At 42.3% G+C, this 20187-nt stretch overlaps 1 protein-coding gene across 1 annotated transcript in view; it reads left to right on the plus strand.

Annotated features, from left to right (window-relative positions):
* LOC107109475 (metabotropic glutamate receptor 8-like) overlaps positions 1 to 20187 on the plus strand; it is a 331492-nt gene that overhangs the window by 137853 nt on the left and 173452 nt on the right. Inside the window, exon 3 of the mRNA XM_015410111.1 lies at positions 6137 to 6273. Coding sequence (XP_015265597.1) covers positions 6137 to 6273 — 137 coding nt within the window. The remainder of the gene's footprint in view (positions 1 to 6136; positions 6274 to 20187) is intronic.

Raw genomic sequence — 20187 nt, forward strand, 5'->3', positions numbered from 1 at the left:
AAAACTAACCTTAGCCCCGCCCACCCCCAGAATGTCCCCAATATCCCTGCTGCCGCCAGGAGGAAGGCACCTGTCAACCCTACTTAAAGATAACAAATGTAAATATGTAGCTCTTTATGCTACATTTATTTTCTCCCTTCTTCACTTCCCAGGAATTTAGGGGTCTTAAGCTAAACTGCCCGTGACCAGCCCAGGAGTTTTATAAGCCAGCATGGCAGAACAGTCCTTCTCTGACCTGCAGGCCCTAGTCTACTGTGCCCTCCAAGGCATCTGGGCCCCAGTATCTGTCCAAGGACTCTGCCTGTCACATGCTACCCACCTGGTTTTCCTAACATCTGGAAGGGCTTCTCTCTCTGTTCAACTACTGCTGCAACCTGGCCTTTGTAGGAATTGCCAACTGAGAGGCCCAGGGCTCCCAGCTTGCTTACCCTGTTCTGAGGGCTCACCTCTATGTCTTCCACTATTCAGCGTCAGATTACCATGGGGACAGCATACTACCTTGTGCACCACTGGGGGAATAGACACTGGCCAACTGACTGCCCCTCCCCTTCTTCCTGGCATACTAATGGAAGTCAATTGTGGTACATAGAACCACTACCAGCATTAAAAGTCATAAAGTATTAAAAAGAAAATGTCCACATGCATAATCTCAGCACAGATTGCATGAGTGATCAAAATGGAAAGGGTAAAACATTTTTAGTGTTGTACTTAGTTTTATAGAAGAAAGAATTTTATAATTTAACAACACCACCAAAATCATTAATATTATGAAAAACTTCACATGCATGCTTTATCTTCATATCTTTTTTTTTTTAAATAAATTTTATGGGTTTTATACTCTAATTCCTACTTCCTAAGGGTAAAGTGTAAAGGGAACATACTATTTCTAACTTAAGACAGGATTTGATGTTGAGTTACAAATTCATAAATCACTCCTGCATTAACATGGTATATATAAAAAAAGTATGGGAACAGTGAGATCAAACTTCTGTCTGGTAAAGATTAGTTACGCTAAAGTCAAAAGTTTGTAATCCAAAGTATTACGCTAAAGTCAAAAAATTGTAATCCATAGTAAATTGTTTATTTCTTGGGTTTCTTCTTCTTCACTCTGGATGCTTTGGGGGGTGCTATTCCTTTCTCAGACTCTGAAGTCGAACTGCTGGAGTCACTTGAGGCATTATCCTTTTCTTCCTTGCTGTGTTCCTCTCCTTCCTCCAAATTTAAATCATCGTCTTCATCTGGGCCCACTTGTCGTTTCAAAAAGTTTTTGGCCTTTTGGACAGAGTCAATTTTGATTTTCTTATCATTCTGTTTGAACACGAGTCCTTCTGGGAAGCTCCATCTGTAGGTTATTGATTTATTTTGCAAGAAAAGAATTAAGTCTTTATATTGACATCTTTGTTTCCGGATCTCAAATGGAATGTCTTTTAAAATTGTAATTTCTTCTTCGTTAACTTTTAATGTTTTCCCCGATGTAGCTTTTAAAACATTGTCTCTCATTGTTCTCTTAGAGAATTTAACATAGATTTCACCCGGTAGTTTGTTTTTTCTTATAAAGTCAGGATATGTGTGATATGCCAAGTCCATATCGTTGTGGAGATCCTCTTGTTTTAAATCCAAAATTGCCGCAATTGCTCCACTTAATGTTGTTTTTAAAGCTTCTCCCTGCTGTTCAGGAACTCCTTGAAAACGTAAAACATGCATAGATTTTTCCAGTTGAAGTAGTTGATTTTTGTTGGTGTTTCTTTTTTAACTTCTTCCAGTTCTTGCTTAATGTCTGTAGTTCTTATTTCCACTTTCTTGATCCTTTTGTTTGTCTTGTTGGCTCTTTTTTCCATGTGGGCAAATTGCTTTTGGACAGAATCCAGCTTGGTGTTGATAGTTGACATCTGCTCCAGCAGAGGGTGCCATGCTGCGGCAAGCATATTGGGAAAGTCTGCAGCCACTTCCTGTGTCTGGGTGGGAGTCGTTGGTACAGTACTTCCTGGTGGAAGTTTCTTCTCCACTGCCATTGTCCTCCTTCTCCTAGACATGTTTACAAAGAAGAAAAGTTTTATTTTTAAAGTAAAGTTTCTCTGAATTCAGCACTTCTTGCCTTAAAATGCAGCTTTCAAGCCCAGCAGAAGTCTCATATGGTTAGTTTAGTTCTTTCTCTCTTTTCTATAGCGCTTAGAAACCGCTCTGTTTCGAGGGGGGGTGGAACTCCGACCCTTCCCCACCCGCCGCTCCTTCCCTCAATGATCTGGCAGACTGAGACTTCTTTGCTTATACTGAGGTCTGATTAACTCACTGTTTAGGTGTGTTCGGTTGTTCCAAGAGGCTTATTTTTGCTTATTTTCTTGGCCGCTCATCCGGCAGTCGGCTCTGAGCGCCATACTTCATATCTTCTTCATCATCTTCTTTCTTCTCCCAAAATTATTACATGATAATGGTATAAGATTCTCAAACTATCTTAGCTCATTATAATAGGTTTACAATATATTATCAAATTAATCTTTGAACTAAATTATTCTGCAAATAATTAAACTCAGTTCTAGGAGACCTCAAGGGTCAGGAGGGGAAAGAAAATCCCTCCTTCCAAGGACTGATTAAACCTTGGGGGAACATACCCAGACACTTGCCACAGTCCCACTGCTCTTGTAATGTCAAAAAGAAAAAAATATTTTATATTACCCAAATCCTGTTTTTAAACAGAGTCCAAACTCTCATCAAAATCTTCTTGGTCTTCAGGAGTACAGACTCGAGTCATTTTGACTGGCGTAAGAGGAAAGTTTTCTTTCCTTTTGCCAGCTCTATTTTCTCATGATTCAGAAGGAGAAGAATTTAAGGTGGCCAGCATTAGTTCACCCAAGGCAAAGTCGTAGACAGTGTAAGAGATTGAGCCATATTGGACACACAACTTGCCCATATGGAGCGAATGACATCTTATTCCTAAATCCCACAGTTTAGCAGTGGTGTCTTTGAGATCTCTTCTAATCTTTAAACATTCAGGGGGGAGATCCAGAAAACTTGAATCTTCAAGCCCTGGAAGTCAAGACCGCCTCACTCTCTAGCCTCTGCAAGGATCCTCTGCCATGTTCGGAAGTCCTTAAATTCTACCAGTATATCTTTAGTATATAATGAGGAAGTAGATTCATCACATACCTTACTGACGTGGTAAGCTCTCTGTAGAAGGGGTGTAACCAGCTTCAAGGCTTAAAGTGCCCGCTAACCAATTCACGATAAATATATTCAGCTCTGTTCCAGCTTCAACGTTTGATTTAACCCCCCTGAACTTTAGGCACAATTCACAACTACGATAATCCAAAAACAAAATACATTCCCATGCCCAAGCGTCAGAGGTTCTTGCAGGTAATTGACTCTCAAGCTCAATAACTTTCCTAAGAGCTTTCTCTACCTTTTGGTTTGTCTGTTTATGAAGCTCTTCTAACTCATCCATGCATTGAAATGCGGGTTTCAGCATTTCTGTGATATCGTTTCTCAGTTCCTGACATTATTTGGTTAGTGCCTGCATTTTAAAAAAAAATTGTAGTAAGTGGACTCTCTTCAGCCATTAGCTCACCCCACCCCAGTATTGCAGATGAGGTGGATGGTGCATCTGTAACTGAGAAAAACTCTGTTAAATGCAAAACACTTTCTCCTTTCTGTTCCCCTTCTTACCACCTTTAGGTGCCATCTTTCTAAATATTTTGTGTGTGTGTGTTGGAAAGGGTAAAAATATTTGAGCGGGCAGACAGCGAGCACTGGGTACTGGCTGCTGACCCAGAAGTTGGTTGTGGTCACTCCCCCCCAGAAAGGATAAAACTTAATTCTACTGTCCTCCCTCTGTACATGTCCTAGCAGCTGTCAACTTAAGGCAGATTCTTCAGTTTAAAAGATTACAGTTGTTTTAAAGGGTTCCTATTACCTTGAAGCCTTTGCTCAGGCCTTGAGTCCTGTACAAGGCAATGACTGCCTCCTGCAGACTTCAGGTAAGAGTTCTGTCTGCCTTTATCAAGTCTGCACCAAAAGAGACCCTCCTCCTCACTTCCAGAAGTTTTATTATCTCTCTTTCTCCTCCCACTGAACAGTCCAGACCAGGTCCAAGAAGCTTTTCCTGAAGTCTCCAAGATATTTTTCCTGAAATCTTTCTAGCCCCTTAATTTATACTTTATTTATTTATTTATTTATTATTTCGACTTTTATCCCACCCTCCCCGCCAAAGCAGGCCTCAGGGCGGCTCACATAAAACCGGTAAAACAATATATATTCAATACAAAAATATCTAAAACACTGCATAATACATTTTAAAACCATTATTATCTCTGTTCCCTGCTAGGTTATCTCCTGTCTAGCTGGGGGGGGGGGGAGATTAACCATCACATTGTCTCTTGCTAGACCTATTAGCATTTCTGAAAGGGTGGCTGAGGTGAGACTGGAAAGCAGTTGACCTGATTTCCCGCCTCCTGCCCATTCTCTGCTAAGAGAGAGAAAAACTTTTAAAACTCAAGGTTAAGTCTTTGCTCATTTCAAATCTCCAAAGAAAAATGCATTTCTTCACAGCGAGCATAGATTTGGACCTGGTTTTAGAGAGGGCCATTCCTCAGTCATAGAACATCTGCTTTGTATACAAAAGATCCCAGTTTCAATATCTGGCATCTCCAGGAGGTAATGGGAAAGAGCTGAGCCGGAGATTCTGAAGACCCACTGCCGGTTAGAGTAGACAGCATGTTCTATTTTGATGACTTAGTACAGAGGCATGTTCATGTGTTTCTTATATCTGTGTCCACTTCTTACTATCCAGTGTCCCTCTGAAAATGTTTCTCATAACATTGGAACATTCCTAATCCATACTGTTGCTTTTGTATGCACTGCTTTTGGCTAATAACTACAGCAACGAGTTCTGCCCCAAACTCTTTCATGTGCCACTGTTCATTAAATATGCCATTTACTCCCTTTGTGCCATTTCTTTGTGAGAGAGAGGGAAGGAAAGATCTTGAATGAGTCTGATGGCTCCAGTAACATGCATTAAACAAATACAAATGTGGACATAGTAAATGGTATCCGCCTTTTCTTTTGCATTTTTTCAATTACTAATTATGGCTCTAATGGTGCGCAAGCTCAAAGTGGTAATGAGGCGTGCTTAAGGAACTGCTCAAGGAAAATGTCATTTTCAGTAATTTTCTCTGTATAATGTCAGTTCTGCTGAAAAGCAGAAGACTCCCTGTGAAAAGCTGCTGAGAGGGTATCCTATGGTAGTTCAGAGAAGGGATAAATTGTTTTAATTATGGGAGTTGTTCATATTCCTGTGGGATAAAGGAGGTGAGATTAGAAGTGTCTGTAGTTTTTGTATATCTCTTATTTCTCTGTATTAAGTACTAGGTTTTCCCCTAAGGGTTCCCTTATACTGAATCAGACCACTGGAACCCGTTATTCTGACTGACAGGATTAATCAAAGCCTTATGCAATGGCATTTCCCTGTCTTATTTGAAGATGCCTAGGATTATAACTGATTGTCATATATTCAAAGTGTATTCTTTACCAATGAGCACTGGCACCTCACTTTTACCAGAGGGGTGGAATAAACGTCTAGTAGAAGAGAGTCTTCTGGAGCTACTGACCAACAGAGAAAAAGGGTTTTATGCAATCCATGAGGAGCGCCAGGTCATCCACTAATGAAAACTACAGTAACCTTGCTCCTTATCTAAAAGGAACTCTTGAAAGCTAGGGCTTTCATAGTTTGTTAGCATCAGAGATCTGCCAGATAGAAAAGGGACTCTGTCAGTAATGCTTGTGACAGACTGAACCTGCTTCTATGTTTAGGATGATAAGAGTCCACTTCAGGATTCACCCACCCCACACACACACCTTTTTCATTTCTTTCCTGATAATGCTGTAATTCTGTTATATGAAAAATGAATAACTGTGGAAGATTATGACATTTGTAGAGAGGTTTTGCCTAGAATGCATGAAAAGTATTTGTGCCAAAAAGACTGGGGATGTGTGGTAGAATTATTGTGGTGATTATGCTTTACTATGAAGCAGAACGGTCTCAACATCCTGTTTTATACCCACCGCCATTGTAATTTACAGAATATTCTGGGTTAAAGTGCTTACTGAAATTATTGAGTAAGACTTTTGTTACGATCTTTTCTAGGGAGTGCTGGAACACCTGTTATTTTCAATGAAAATGGAGATGCACCTGGACGTTATGATATTTTCCAGTATCAAATAACCAATAAAACTACAGAATACAAAATCATTGGCCACTGGACAAACCAGCTTCATCTAAATGTAAGTTGTTCCATGAGTGTTTTTAAAATTAAAGTTTAGCTCATGTGGGTACAACTTTGTAGGACATTTTTCTTAGACTCATAGTTAACTCAGTGCTTCTGATTTCCTTTGTGTTGCATTTCAGTATTGAGTGACAATTTGGTTTTAAAAAGAGCAGTTAACTCAGATGTACATATTCACATGACCCAAAATGAAGAAGTCTAGGACAGTGATTTTCAAAATCTGTGCCAGAGCAGTCACCACTGATCTGCCCCAGCCCTACAAAGACACATTCTGGTATAGGGTGTGCTCTGGGTTCTCCATTCTCATGAGCTGATGATAAGACCCAACAGGCTCTGTCCAGTGCCCTGTATGACTCCAAAGTCCAGAATCCTCTGTGGGTTCTGAGGGCAGATGTCCCTCAACAAAGAAATCAGCAGGGAAAATTTCTTCAAGTTTGAAAGGTTTAACCTAGGAAATACAGCAAATGAGTTCTTCCTCAGAAGAAGAAATATACAAAGTGAAAGAATTAGCAATAGTGAGATTTGCTAATTAAGGCCGGTGACATGTTTCAATTGGCTATTTCTTCAAGATTAAAATATCAAATTAAGGGGTACATACGTTGAAGACTGGATTCATCACTAAATGTTTCCTGACAGACCGAACAGGCTTCATACAGCTCTGGCTTGTAGTGTAACAGGCCCATGATAAACAATAACAAAAAAGAACAATGTATTTACGAATTATTGTTCCTCCGAGACTCCTTTGCAGTAATTATCAGTGAGTTACCAACAGCAATGCATATAATAGCTTCCTGTTTCCAGCTGCTACAGTGATAAACCACCATAAGCATATCTGCTGTTCATGTTCTCTTGCTCCCTGGCAAGATGCCATCCAGCCCTTTTTTGGGTGCAAACAAAAGATGATGTCTTTGGCATGCAAAACAGAACCCATGCCTGCTCCTTCCCATAGTCTTTTGTACACAAGAAAAATAATGAATCCCTGTTGAAAAGGAATGAGCATGAAGGATTGATCAGTTTCATCATGCATTTTCAGTGCAAACACTGAAGTCAAAACCTGTATTCCGACCCTCTTATTTTCAAATGCATACCCTATGGTTATAATTTAATAAGGAATAACACGTCTAAGAATGAATACTTTAATATCTATGTGAATCCCCTTGTATGCTTGCGCTCCGTTTTAGCTGTATTTAATGTTTCATCCCAAATAAGATGGATGGAACTAATAAAAGGTCTGAAGCTTTTCAAATATGTGGTTGACTTCCCACCTAATCTCTGTGTAGACATGATATGTTGGCACAATGTTCTGTAAATCAGATTGCTGGAATTGTCGAATGCTACTGAAATGTGACTGGATCTGCTTTCCCCCCCAACACTGTTGCACAATACTTCTCTGTTTTGTATATTCACTATCCTTTCCTATAATAGCTGATGATGAAACTAATTTACAGTGCAATCCAAAGCAGAGTTACTATAGTCCAAGTCCGTTGATTTCAGTGGGCTTGGGCAGAAGCAATTTGTGCATATTTTTGCCCTCTAAGGTTTGTTAACACAAAATCAAACAAGGCAAAGGTATTATATGTTCTAATAGTCAAGTGTGGTCTAATCTGTGGAGACTTAAATCTGTGGATTGGGGTCAAACTGACTATAAACAGATAGTTCTGCAAACTTGGGGGAACTCCTATGTTTGAAGAAAAATATGAAAACTTAAAAAAATATGGATGGGTTTTTTAAATCCCCCCCAAAAGAGCGTTGTCTGTGCAAGAACAGCCTAAAGCCCCCCCCAATCTTCCTAAGAAACTACCAACATTGGTAAGTATTGTTCTGAGAAATCATCCAAGACGTGGGTGAATACAGCTCCAACTTTTTCTAGTTAGATATACCATAACTGTTCTTGCAGAGAACCTAACTCCTAAAGAGTTCAAAGTCACTCAGATACAATTTCCATCCAATAACCAATATTACTTATATTCAGCTGCTGCTGTTTCTCGTAGTCTCCCCTCAAATCTACAGTTCTGGCTGTTCATAAATCACTGAACAGATGTGTAGTGCCCACAGGTTATTTATTTTGAAATGTATTACACAATGGATATTTAAGCAAGAATATTTGCACTTGGGCCAGTTTAATCTCACTGATGTCAGTATTCTTGAAAACCTGATCTACAATCTGGTTAAACCAAAGAATTTGGGTTTAAGCCAACTTTAGTCCCAGTGACCACAATGGATATAAATTGCTTTATTTTAATAAGGTTGTTCATGGCTGCAAAAGGCATAAATTGTCATGTTTGAACAAGGCTGTAGATCATACTTCAAGACTGATTTAATCGAGGGTACTGCAATTGAAAAGATTCATCCTGTAAAATGTGACAACTAAAGAGCTAATGTAAGGTGGTGGCCAAAAAAACTGGACCAAGAAGTCCCTAATTTAAATTTTACCTCTGTCATGTGATTGCTACATGTCCTTTGGTAAGCCCATAGGCCTCATCCCCATGGAGAGGATAATGCAAGCTGTTACCATGTGTGGCTGAGAAGACATACATGTAGAATATGTGTGTCTGTGTGAATGAGGCCCATTCTCCACTGTGGTCCAAATTCATTCTGGACAAGCCTAATCAACACCATGTGGGAAGATCTAGTGTTATGTTTTATGCCTGGCTTGGGGAGGTGACATGCAGACAAGTAACTACGGGATCCTTTTTTTTTTCAAAGTCACAAGACTGTTAGGCAAGTTCAGAGCACTTAGTCTTGGATATAGTGAAAGCAGAGAGAGTTTTATTAAGGGGAATAATCAATATAGTCAAGTACATGTGATAAAATATCAAGCATGCAAAAATGGTACCAAATGCTTGAATGCCCACAGTGAAGTGCAACTATTCCAGACTATTCTGTTTTATGAATATTCTCAAGAAAAATAGGAAGAGTACATGAGAAATACAGGCCAGAGGGGAAGCCTATGTTTATAGTTACCTATCAGCTCAGCACCTAAGCAGAAATTCCTCAGGTGAGAATCTCAAGTGTCTGGACAGGCAGTAATCCAAAAGGGAAGCTCTGTGATTAGACTCATTCAAAATCTAGGTAATGAGAGATCAGGAGGGTACATAGAGTCTGCCATGTATGGCAGGACTGAGCTCAGTAAGAGGGCTGAACTCAGGTCACACAGCAGGGCAGGATGCAGCAGGCTCTGAGTACCAGACAGCATGCACCATTTGCAGAAGCATTCTGGTTTTAGTTACCCAACTTGGTATTGAACAGGAGACCAGAGATTGCCTCCCCCCCCCCCCATTGGAAGAAAGACAGACACAAGGTTGGGATAAATAATTGCCACTTTATTACCTATTTACACCATGTAAGCAGGAAGGGCCAACCTCGCAGTGCAGGATAGGTTAAGGCCAGGGGTCGTCTCCAACCCCTCCTTGCCATATTGGGCAAGCCACCTTGCCCCTGGCACGAGCCATCCTTATGTAGTTTGGACCCAGCCAGCATAGCAGGCTACCCTCTGGAGCTCCAGTCCCCCAAGCTGCACAACTTGAGAGGAGGATCTATCCAGGGTGGTACCACAGGCAGTCTGCATTCCCAGCCCTGAGCTGCACAACCTGAAGGCTGATTCTGAGAGACCCCTTATGCCCCAAAATGTGGGGGTGCCAAAGGGTGCTCCTCTATCTGCTTGTCCTTCTCCTGCACTATCCTGCCACAACCAAGGCCAAGTCTCTCCTTAGGACCTTGCACCCACTGGGTGGCCCAAAGCTGCCTGCAGCTCTTACGGCAGATCCTCTAAAAAAGATGTTGCCCTTTTGGGTGAATGCCACCCCCCATACAGGTCTCCAAGTTTGGCCCATATCCTGAGGTGAGGCAAAAACAGGCCTAACACATCCTCAAGAGCTTTCCTAAGCTCTGTAATCACCTTGTGGCAAGCCCTGTTGAGACAATACGGGTCTCCCACCCCATACCACACCCAGCATGGCAGACGAGATAATCTGAACCCCAGGCCACCTGCTCCGTATTAGCCTCAGGTCAGCCTTAGCCTGAATGACAAGAGCCTTTCCCTTCACCAGGCCTGGGTCATTTCTACCCAAGTGGATGACCAGCACATGAGGTCGAGGACCTGACCTCCCCTCAAACAAAAGGGGCATGAGGCCTAGCCACCTCAGGCCCCAGTGACCCCACCACTCTACCATGGCAAACCCAGTGAGCCCCAGCTGCGAACCAATAGGCACCCTTCTGGCCCAGTGAGCTGCCCAGAACACCATGCTGTGACCGCAAGTGGTGACTCTTTGCATCCCTTGGTGGACCAGAAAACCTAAAAAGAGAACACAATTAATAACAGAACCACAAATTCTCAACAGTGCACAAATGTACAACCTGTAAGAATGAGACCGCCACCTACCAAGGCACTGAATAGCCAGGCTGGATAACCCATAGCCACAGCTATGGAGGCAGTAGCTATCCTAAACAAATGTGTGCCAAACCTAAAACCTCCCAGCCCCAGCCTCTCCAGAGCCCAGAACTCCAGAGTCCAGAACTGGTACTTAGTTAAAGGGCAAGAGTCTTTATTGTGGAAAAGTATACCTGCATCTCCTCCCGACTGCCAAGTACTGATGAAGCACAGTCACTGGACATAACTCACACTCAGAACAAGATCGTGATCTCACCCCTTTCTGTCTCTGGTCAGTCTTGGACCGCCTAACTGATAAGAACACTACCCTCAACAAACGAACATCCTGGCTTATGTGTGGTACAAGAAAGACAAAGTGCATAAAAATTTCTCGAATCATATAATAAGAGGTCCACTAATGAAGATATGGAATAAAATAAAAGAACAACATTATAAGAAAACACCAAAATGGGTGGCACCCCTGGAGGCCTTCGTAATCCCAACCTTAACGAATGAGCATAACACAAGAACCTACCAAACTTTCTTGGATGAAGATAACCGATTGAAATCTTGGCAAGAACTACAAGCATTGAGTATAAAGCTAACAATATAGGAAAGGAATCAACTAAGCTCAAGATTCACAAAAGATTAAAAAATAGACTTTTATAATACAGAAACGCAACTAGATAAGATATGGTTGAAAGGGAAAGATAAATTGATCAAAAAAATCTATAACTTCCTATTAGAAGAAGAATTAAAAGAGGAGTTGAAAAAACCGACAGCGATTAGTTGGGAAAAAGATCTAGGTCGAAACATAGAGGGAGCGGAATGGATAAAAACCTGGAAATCAATTAAGCTATTGAGAGCAACCTCCTATAAAGAAAACATAATAAAAATGATACACAGGTGGCACTGGACCCCAGATAGATTGCAAAAATGGTATACAAATGTTTCGGGATCCTGTTGGAGATGCAAACACAATGTTGGAACGTACTTCCACATATGGTGGAAATGCGAAAAAATACAAAAATTCTGGAAAACTGTTAAACAGATGTTAAAACAAATCATTGACGGGCTAAAATTTAATGAGAAATGTATTGTGGTATATATTATTACAATGTCCAGGATTTCTATTGCTAAAAATTGGAAATCTGATAAACTACCGAGTAAGGATGATCTGACCAACATCCTCTATGAAGTAATCAAGATGGACAAGCTCAATATGTTTTTAGCAGGCAAAACACTTTAACTTGAAATGGCAAAAAGCCATAAAATGGTACGAAGAAAGAGGTTGACTTAACCCCCAAATGTATGAAATTGTAACTTTAAAAAAAAATAAATCTTTATTTATTTTAACACAACAGAGGACTCAACGACAAAACCCTCCACCAACAAACCACACCAAATACATTTAATACAGAACCTCTTTAAGTTCATCTTAATCATTGTCTAGCCGTTTAACCATTTATATAACGGTGACCAAACGTTCTTGAATCTTAAACTCATATTTCCGTTAATCTTTTGAGTTAGATTATCCATTTCGGCAATATCAATCATTTTGTTAATCAGTTGTTCTTTTGTCGGTACCTGTTCAGCTTTCCATTCCCTGGCCAGCACCAACCTGGCCGCTGTGAGTATATGTAGAATTAGGAACTTTTCCTTTTGTCTCCAACCATCTGGAAGGATGTTCAGCAAGAATATCTCAGGGTCCATAGGAATTTGTATTTTAGTAATCTGCCAGATCAACTTCTGCACCTCCCTCCAAAAAGCCTTCACCTCAGCGCATAACCACCATACATGATAATAAGTACCAATCTGGGACTTGCATTTCCAGCATTTTGCATCCAGTCCAGTATATATTTTAGCCAACTTTTCAGGAGACATATACCATCTATGTAGCATTTTTTCCCACCAAGTCAATTGTATATCCATTTCTTCTTGAGATTTTAGTTCATTAGCCTCATTAAGAAAAGACTCATAAGTTGTGGCCCGCGTATCTGACATTAAAGTTGGTAAGACAGTGGCTTCTAAGGGGGCTATCCACCTAGGCAATTTATCATAAAAGGTTATTTTGGTCTTCTTCCAAATTTTTAGAAGGCTAGCTCTAATCGGGTGATTCTTAATAAAAGCATAAGTTTCGTATTTTTTATCCCATAATATCGCATGCCAGCCCACCCTTCGATCAAAGCCTTCTAGGGCTAACATTCTATCATTCCTTAGAGTGATCCACTCCCTCAGCCAGGATAGCACTGCTGCTTGAAATTGTAACTTGATTATATGTAAAGTTGGAAAACTTAAAAATAAATTTATTTTTTAAAAAAACGAACATCCTGAATCATTAGCCCAGCCCAACCTATTATTATGGGATGTAACCACCAACTCACTAAAATGAACCCCCCCCCCAAGGCCACCAGCGCTGCCACATGAAAGAGGCAAACCTCAAAACTAGAACTGCACGCCACCACCAGCCCTCCAGCATCTTCCGGATATGGAAGTCCCCTGTCACCTCCATGAAGCCCTGGGCTTTGCTGACAAATGCCAAAGCTGAAACTCAGCCCCTAATGGACCTCACAGCCAAGCCCTTACCTTTGAGGTTGACATAAAATTTCATCAAGTCCTCCACCAGGATTGGCCAGGACTTTTGGAGCCCTACCTGTTGCCTAAACTGTTCAAACTGTCGGACAGCAAGGTCATAAGCTCTCCTTGTGCTAGAGGCTATTGCTAAGTCTATCACTCTGTGTGCCTCAGCCTGCCAAGCTGCCATAGCTCCAGGGGCATTTGTGCATAGAGCATCTGCCATCCTGTTACTGACCCCTGGAACATGCCTCGCTAGGATCAGTATGTTAAGGCAAAGACACCATAATGGACATTTGGATGAGAAGGAATTAATAACGTGGACCACCACAAAATTGTCACACCAGAAATGAACCATGTGGTTGGCAAGAGCATCCCCCCACAGCCAAACTGCAACCACAATGGAGGAAAAAAATCTAAGAAAGTGAGGTCCCTAGTTAGCCCTGCTGCGGCCCATTCCCCTGGCCTATCCTTTATGCACCAATGTCCATGAAAGTAAAACTCGAAGCCTAAGGACCCGGCCGTGTCTGATACAATCTGCATCTCGGCCTCGATTCTCATGTCGACCCTCCAAAAGGAAACCCCATTGAAGGAATGTAAGAACTCCTCCCACACCTCCAGGTTGGCTCTCATGCTTCTGCTAACATGAGCCCTGTGGTGAGGAAGGTGAAGCCCTGCCATGGCATCACAAAACCTGCAGAGAAAGGCCCGGTGCTATCAGCTTGCAAAGTTGACGTGGCCCACCAACTGTTGTAATTCCAGCAGAGAGACCTTTTCCCTACCCTTAAATTCTGCAATCCTGGCACTCATGACCCCAACTTTGCTATCTAGCAACCAAGACACCTGAGTGGCAGTGTCCAACTCTACCCCAAGGAAGGGCAAAATAGTTACTGGTCCCTCTGCCTTCTCCTGAGCTAAGGAGACACCAAGCTCCTCAGCTAAGCTCATGAACCCCTCTAACAATTTGGCACACTGTCCAGAGCCCTGTGGGCACACAAACAGGAAATCATCTAAATAATGGGCGGTATTAACTAATCCTATATGGTGGTGAAGTGCCCACTCCAAAAATGAATGTAAGCACACAAAAGCAATGCATAAAACCAGACACCCCATAGGTAAGGCCCTGTCCATATAAAATTGGCTATCACATGAAAAACCCAGCAACTTAGTCCACAGGATGGACTGGGAGAAAGCGAAAGACAGATTTAATGTGGCATTTTGCCATTTCAACCCCCATGCCATAGTGCCGGACAACTTGAAGAGCTTGGTCAATGGAGTTATACCTAATGGAGCACATGTGCTTGGGAATTGCATCATTTACTGACTCTCTCCGTGGATATGAAAGGTAGTGAATCAGATGATACTCCCCTGGGGCCTTCTTAGGTACTGCCCCAAGTGGGAAAACACGAAGGTTGGGAACTGGAGGGGCAGGAAAGGGGCCCAAGCCCCTTCCTTCCAACAGCTCCTTTGCTATTTTTTCCCAAACCACACGCCTTTGACCGAGCATAAATTGTTGGCCATAAACGGGGACTTATGGGCTTGTTATGGGATAAGAAAACTGAAGGTAAAACCATGTAACAAGTATAAACCATCAGTTCTCATAGGGTAAATGCACAGCCAGCTCTCCAGTGCCTTCTGTTAAACTGGGCTGGGTCCCTTTACCTCCAACTTCCCAATGGTGCAGCCTGCAGGGGAGGGAGCTCTGCAGGAGTATAATTCCAAGTCCCTTGCAGTGCACCCTGTCCCTTACCCTAGCCCCAGTGCTGTGCAGTGGCAGGTATAAGAGATGTACTGCACACTTGTGAAGTGGCTGAAGGCCCAGAAGCAGCAAGCTGACCTCAGGGCCCCCAGGACCAAGCAAACCCACCATAATGTGGCTGGTCGTACTTACCACCTGTGTCCGTGCATCCTCCCTCAGAAGCAGCCTCCCCTGTGTCCACCTGCTGCCCTTGCAAAGCCACCTCAGCTGGCAAGCCTTCATCACCAACCAACTGCACCTGGTGAATTATGGGATGTGCCCTTCATAGCAGATAAGCGAGCAAAGACCTTGGCCTGGAAACCTCTTGTTAGCTGCCATCCTCGTCTGCCTTCTCTCAAAACCCCACTTTGGCAGGGACTGAGGGAGCTCCTTTGTCCCTCTTCAGCTCTTGAACCCTGTCTATATGGCTTGCTTCTCTGGGGCATCCTCGTCCTCATCTGAGGAGGAAAGAGGGGGAACCACCCTCTTTGGGGGGGGGGCTTTATGTGCAGGCTGTTTGCCCTTGGGAGCCATCACACCTGGCCCAACCAAAGGCTGAAGCACACCACTGGCCCACAAAATGGCTGCCTGAACTGGTTGGGCAAAAAGGCCAACCACCTGAGGTACAAGGTGCCCACCTCCAAGGGGAAGGGGGGCCTAGCTAACCAACTATATCCCTAGCACTCAAGGGGCCACTTCCCAGGAGGAGGAGCCTACCTTAGGAACCAACCAACCCTGTGAAAGTTCCCTTCCCCATTGCAAAAGCTGTCCCTAGGACCAGGAGGTCAACTGGAGGCCTGTCCTCCCCCCATACACATGGTCCCCACGTGACAGAGAATGGGATACTAAGCCTGTGGGGGTTAGCCTTTATGGCCTGCACATTGCCACCACTAAGGGAGATCTGCTGCTGACCCGTTTTGCACTGCCACGCTGTCTCGTCGCCACCACCCTGTAAGGAGGCTGCAACCTAAGCCCAGAGTGCTGCATAACAGAGCTTCCTCAGGGCCGAGCATGCAGTTGCAACTGAAAAGGTAGGGGAGGAGCCATCCTTACAAGCCTGTCAGCTCTGCCCCCTGCTGCCCCTCCTGAGAGTGGTGATGCCACTCTCCTTACCTCTTCCTCCTTCCGGGGGTAGCAAAGGGCTGCCACATCCGGGCACAGCCAGATTTCATTTTCCAGGCTTGGGAGAGAGAAGGAGAATCCCGGTGAGCTCTGATGGAAGCTCCCTCATTATGAGAAGATAATGGATGACAACTTTTTAAACACTCGAAGTCAGCCTGTAAATGCGAAGTATTATAATCAGTAGCATTACTTTTTAATGCATTACCTTATGCATATTTATAAGTCTTATAGTGACATATTTCAATTAGTTGTAAACACTGCATTTCTTTAAAGTTGGTCAAAATGTGTTCATTCTATGAACATAGAGGGCAAGCAGTATCATGCCCACAGGTCCTTCTCCCAGACATTAGTACAAATAAATGGGGTTTGCAGGGATTCCTACATGTCTACATGTGTAGGCTTCCTACCTGTGTTATGACCCTGTTATTTTTTCAGAAGTCCAAATTGTGCATATAAAACCATTTTGTGTACCTTTGTATTTTTATTGGGCTTCCTGTAGGTGGTTTCTGTAAGTGCTCACCTACCAGTGAGTGTGATCCTGTTGCCCTCTAAACATACAGGATTCCAAAGACTTTTAAAGGAAGTGAAATTCGTATTTTTTTATATTTTGCCATAAAAAGAGCACTTTTCAAATCCAGTAGCTCCTTAAAGACCAACAAGATTTTTAAGGTATAAGCTTTCTAGAGTCAAAGCCTATACCCTGGAAATCTTGTTGGTTTTTAAGGTGCTACTGAACTCAAATATTGCTCTTCTACTGCAGACCAACACAGCTACCTGCCTGAAACTATGCCATAAGAGGCAGTCTTAATTTAAATGTGAAAACTGGGGAAGGAGATTCAATTATTCTTCCCTTATGGAGTTCTAGATCAAAAATCCATGCTCAGCTTGTTTGTAGTGCAGAACTATGAAGTGACCTTGACATAGTGTATCCATAAATAAATATCAAGTGTTTATATTTTTCTTTAATGCATAATATCCCTGACCCACTGGCATATTCTCAGTGATGTAACAACCTGTATCTGAACTGGACCACTTTATATTGGGTGGGGGGGGGGCTCACCAAATGGCATGTTTCTCCAGCAAACAACTGGAAAACCAGAAGAAATAAAAGGCCTTAATCTTGCTTTCTCAGTGACAAGCTCTTTCCTAGTGCAAGATTTTAAAAAAATATATGGAGGAATATTCACTCATGTAAAACCCTACCTGTTGTCTGAAGTGGAACTGCCCAAATACAAATTTATATTTCAGTGAGTATTACGCCAAACATTTGGAAAATGCATGCTCCTTTGCAGCTAATACTTAATTATTGGTCAGATAATAATTCATGAGCAGATTATCCAAACTGTGTTTACAGAGCTGTCTTTAAAACCCAACTGGTATAATGATCCTTGGCTTAACAAAGCAGAGAATTTATTTTCCCCCACTTAATTCCTTTAATTCCTTTGTTTTGGGCCAGATAAATTACAACCCAAGGAAAGGATTCAAGATATAAAGTCTGTGATTTTGCCGTTACTAACACATCAACAATCTTTTCTTGATTTTATATTCTTATCTGACAATATGACCATAAGAAGCATTAAGCCACCCAATTTAAAATACAGTAAAGAAAGCATTTTTCAGCCCTCTTTTTCCCCATACTATTTCTGTGATTCAGGAAGAACACAGTGTTAAAGAATGATTTTGTATTTGTATCATGGAGGAGGTGGAAGAACTGCTGGTTTGTAAATTTCAGTGTGCTGCTTTTAAGAGTATATTTCTTGAAGTAGCCTTAAAATACACTTGGTTGGTGTATAGGAGTAAAATTGCTGGTATGTTTAGTACAAATAAGGTAACGTGATTTTCAATTGTAACTGCTGGTAGCATTTGTAGAAACTATGAGTTTCTCAGAAGGGGATGACTTGATCTGAAAAGTGCATTTAAAATATATCCTAATGTCATTCTGTTGCTCCTGATATAGTTATTGGGGAGGGGCTCAGTGGCAGAGTGCCTGCCCTGCATGCAGAAGGTCCTAGGTTCAGTCCCTCACTGGACAGCCTAGGGAGCTGCTGCCCACCAGAGTGGACAGTACTGACCTGTGCAGACTAAGGGTCTTCACTCAGTATGAGTCAGCTTCATATGTATATTTCTTTCCAGTATCGAAATCACACCAAGCCAAAGCTAGATAAGGTTTATTAAAATACGTTATTGTAGGCAGTGGACTATCAACTTGCAGTGAATTGTACTTTTCATAAACCAAAGGGTCTCCTTCCCAAGACAAGCAACGCACTCATTGAAGCTGAAGTGTCCTTAGTGTGCACAGGATTGCAGTCAAACTCTTAACCATGTCTGATCTGAAGTCAAACTTAATTTCCCCTCAGTACCTGCTCATCTGTACCTGGTCACCCTCCCTGGACACTACTGTGTTTACAGAGGAAGAGTTACTTTATAGAATAATGTAAGTGTGGTCATGATCAATGTTCCCTCTAAGCTGTGGAGTCCTGTGAGCAAAAATCTTACTTTGTAAGCTGCTGGCATTAAAGTTGTGAGCAGGTGATGTGACTACTGCATAAATTAGTTTGCTCTGGAGCCATCCTTCCTGAGCTGAGACAAAAATGTGTGGGCCGGAGGCTAAAAAACTGTGAGCTGGCTCACACTAACTCCACTTAGAGGGAACACTGGTCATGATATATGGGCGGCAGACAACTTTTAAAAACACTTCCAAATAATGTGTTTAGGAAGTCCAATACAATATGCCCCACTTAAAATGCAGAAGCATTATACCCTTTTAAACTCCTTGACTTAGAAAGGTAGACTTAGAAAGTTGCAACTCTGTTTAAGATTGCACTGTTTGTGGCACCCAAAATCCGCTGTCTGTTCTACATTTATAGTGGGGCAACCCCAAAGATGTAGCATAGGTAGTAACCAAATAACTAGCTTGATTCTGTATACTCACTGTCATGTTAACAATAGATAAATAAATGTTTGTTGTTTTTAACCAGTTCATACAACAATAGTACATTATACAAACATTTTTGGGGAAAAATAGCTAGCCATTCCCCAACCCTGGCTTGCAATTCGTCATATGTTTGTTCAAGCAGGAACCTCCAAATTCCACACAAGCATTTATTTAGATACAATTCAGTGGCAGTCCTATTTGTGTCAGCTCTTATCAAATTTGACTAGGATACGGATAGTTTGTTTACCAGCCTCAAACATTCGATAGGACATCCAGTAGTGGTGCGAAGCAGATGTGATCCATAGCATAGTTTGCCTTCCAACCTGCATTCCATACAGGACTGTATAGATGATCACTAAAGTAAAGGTAAAGGTTCCCTTGCTCGAAAGCCAGTTGAGTCCGCCTCTAGGGCTGCAGTGCTCATCTCCGTTTCAAAGCCGAAGAGCCAGCGCTGTCCGAAGACGTTTTCTGTGGTCATGTGGCCAGCATGACTAAACACCAAGGCGCACGGAACGCTGTTACCTTCCCACCAAAGTGGTACCTATTTATCTACTTGTAATTTCTTGCTTTCGAACTGCTAGGTTGGCAGGAGCTGGAACTAGAGACGGGAGCTCACTCAGTCATGCGGCAAGTCAGGTCTCGAACTGCGTAACTACTGCCCTTCCACAGCCTGCAGTTCAGCGTCTTAACCACTTGAGCCACCACAGCTCCCTGTAGATGATCCCTAGAAAGCTATTTTTTCAAAACCCCTTTTAAACTTCTCTTGAAATTTCCTGCATGATACTTTATCTGAGAAAGAACTTCTAACTTTGACTTGACCTTTCTCTTTTTATTGTTAACCACAGTTTATAGTCCATCCCTCAGCTTGGCAGGGCTGCTTCTTCTAAAACTGCAGACTAGTTCTTTATTTTTCCTCAGAACGACAATGCAGCCCTCAAAGTAAACAGCAACTTCTGAGCACAGGTGGACTTTAACTTACTGAAAAAGCTCTCGAGGAGAGGGGAAGGGTATCCCCTTGGGAGGGTTACCCCTGAAGAGTATCCCTCAGGAGGGGTATACTCATCTCAACTGAACCCAGTCAGCAATAGCAAGAGAGGTGACAGGCAAGTATGCGCTTGCTGTTATCACTGCTCCCAGCCAAATTCAAGCTGAGTGGTCCCTGTGGCCTAGCTTA

Source organism: Gekko japonicus, unplaced genomic scaffold (genome assembly GCF_001447785.1).
Source record: "Gekko japonicus isolate JY-2015 unplaced genomic scaffold, Gekko_japonicus_V1.1 scaffold481, whole genome shotgun sequence".
Classification (NCBI taxonomy): Eukaryota; Metazoa; Chordata; class Lepidosauria; order Squamata; family Gekkonidae; genus Gekko; species Gekko japonicus.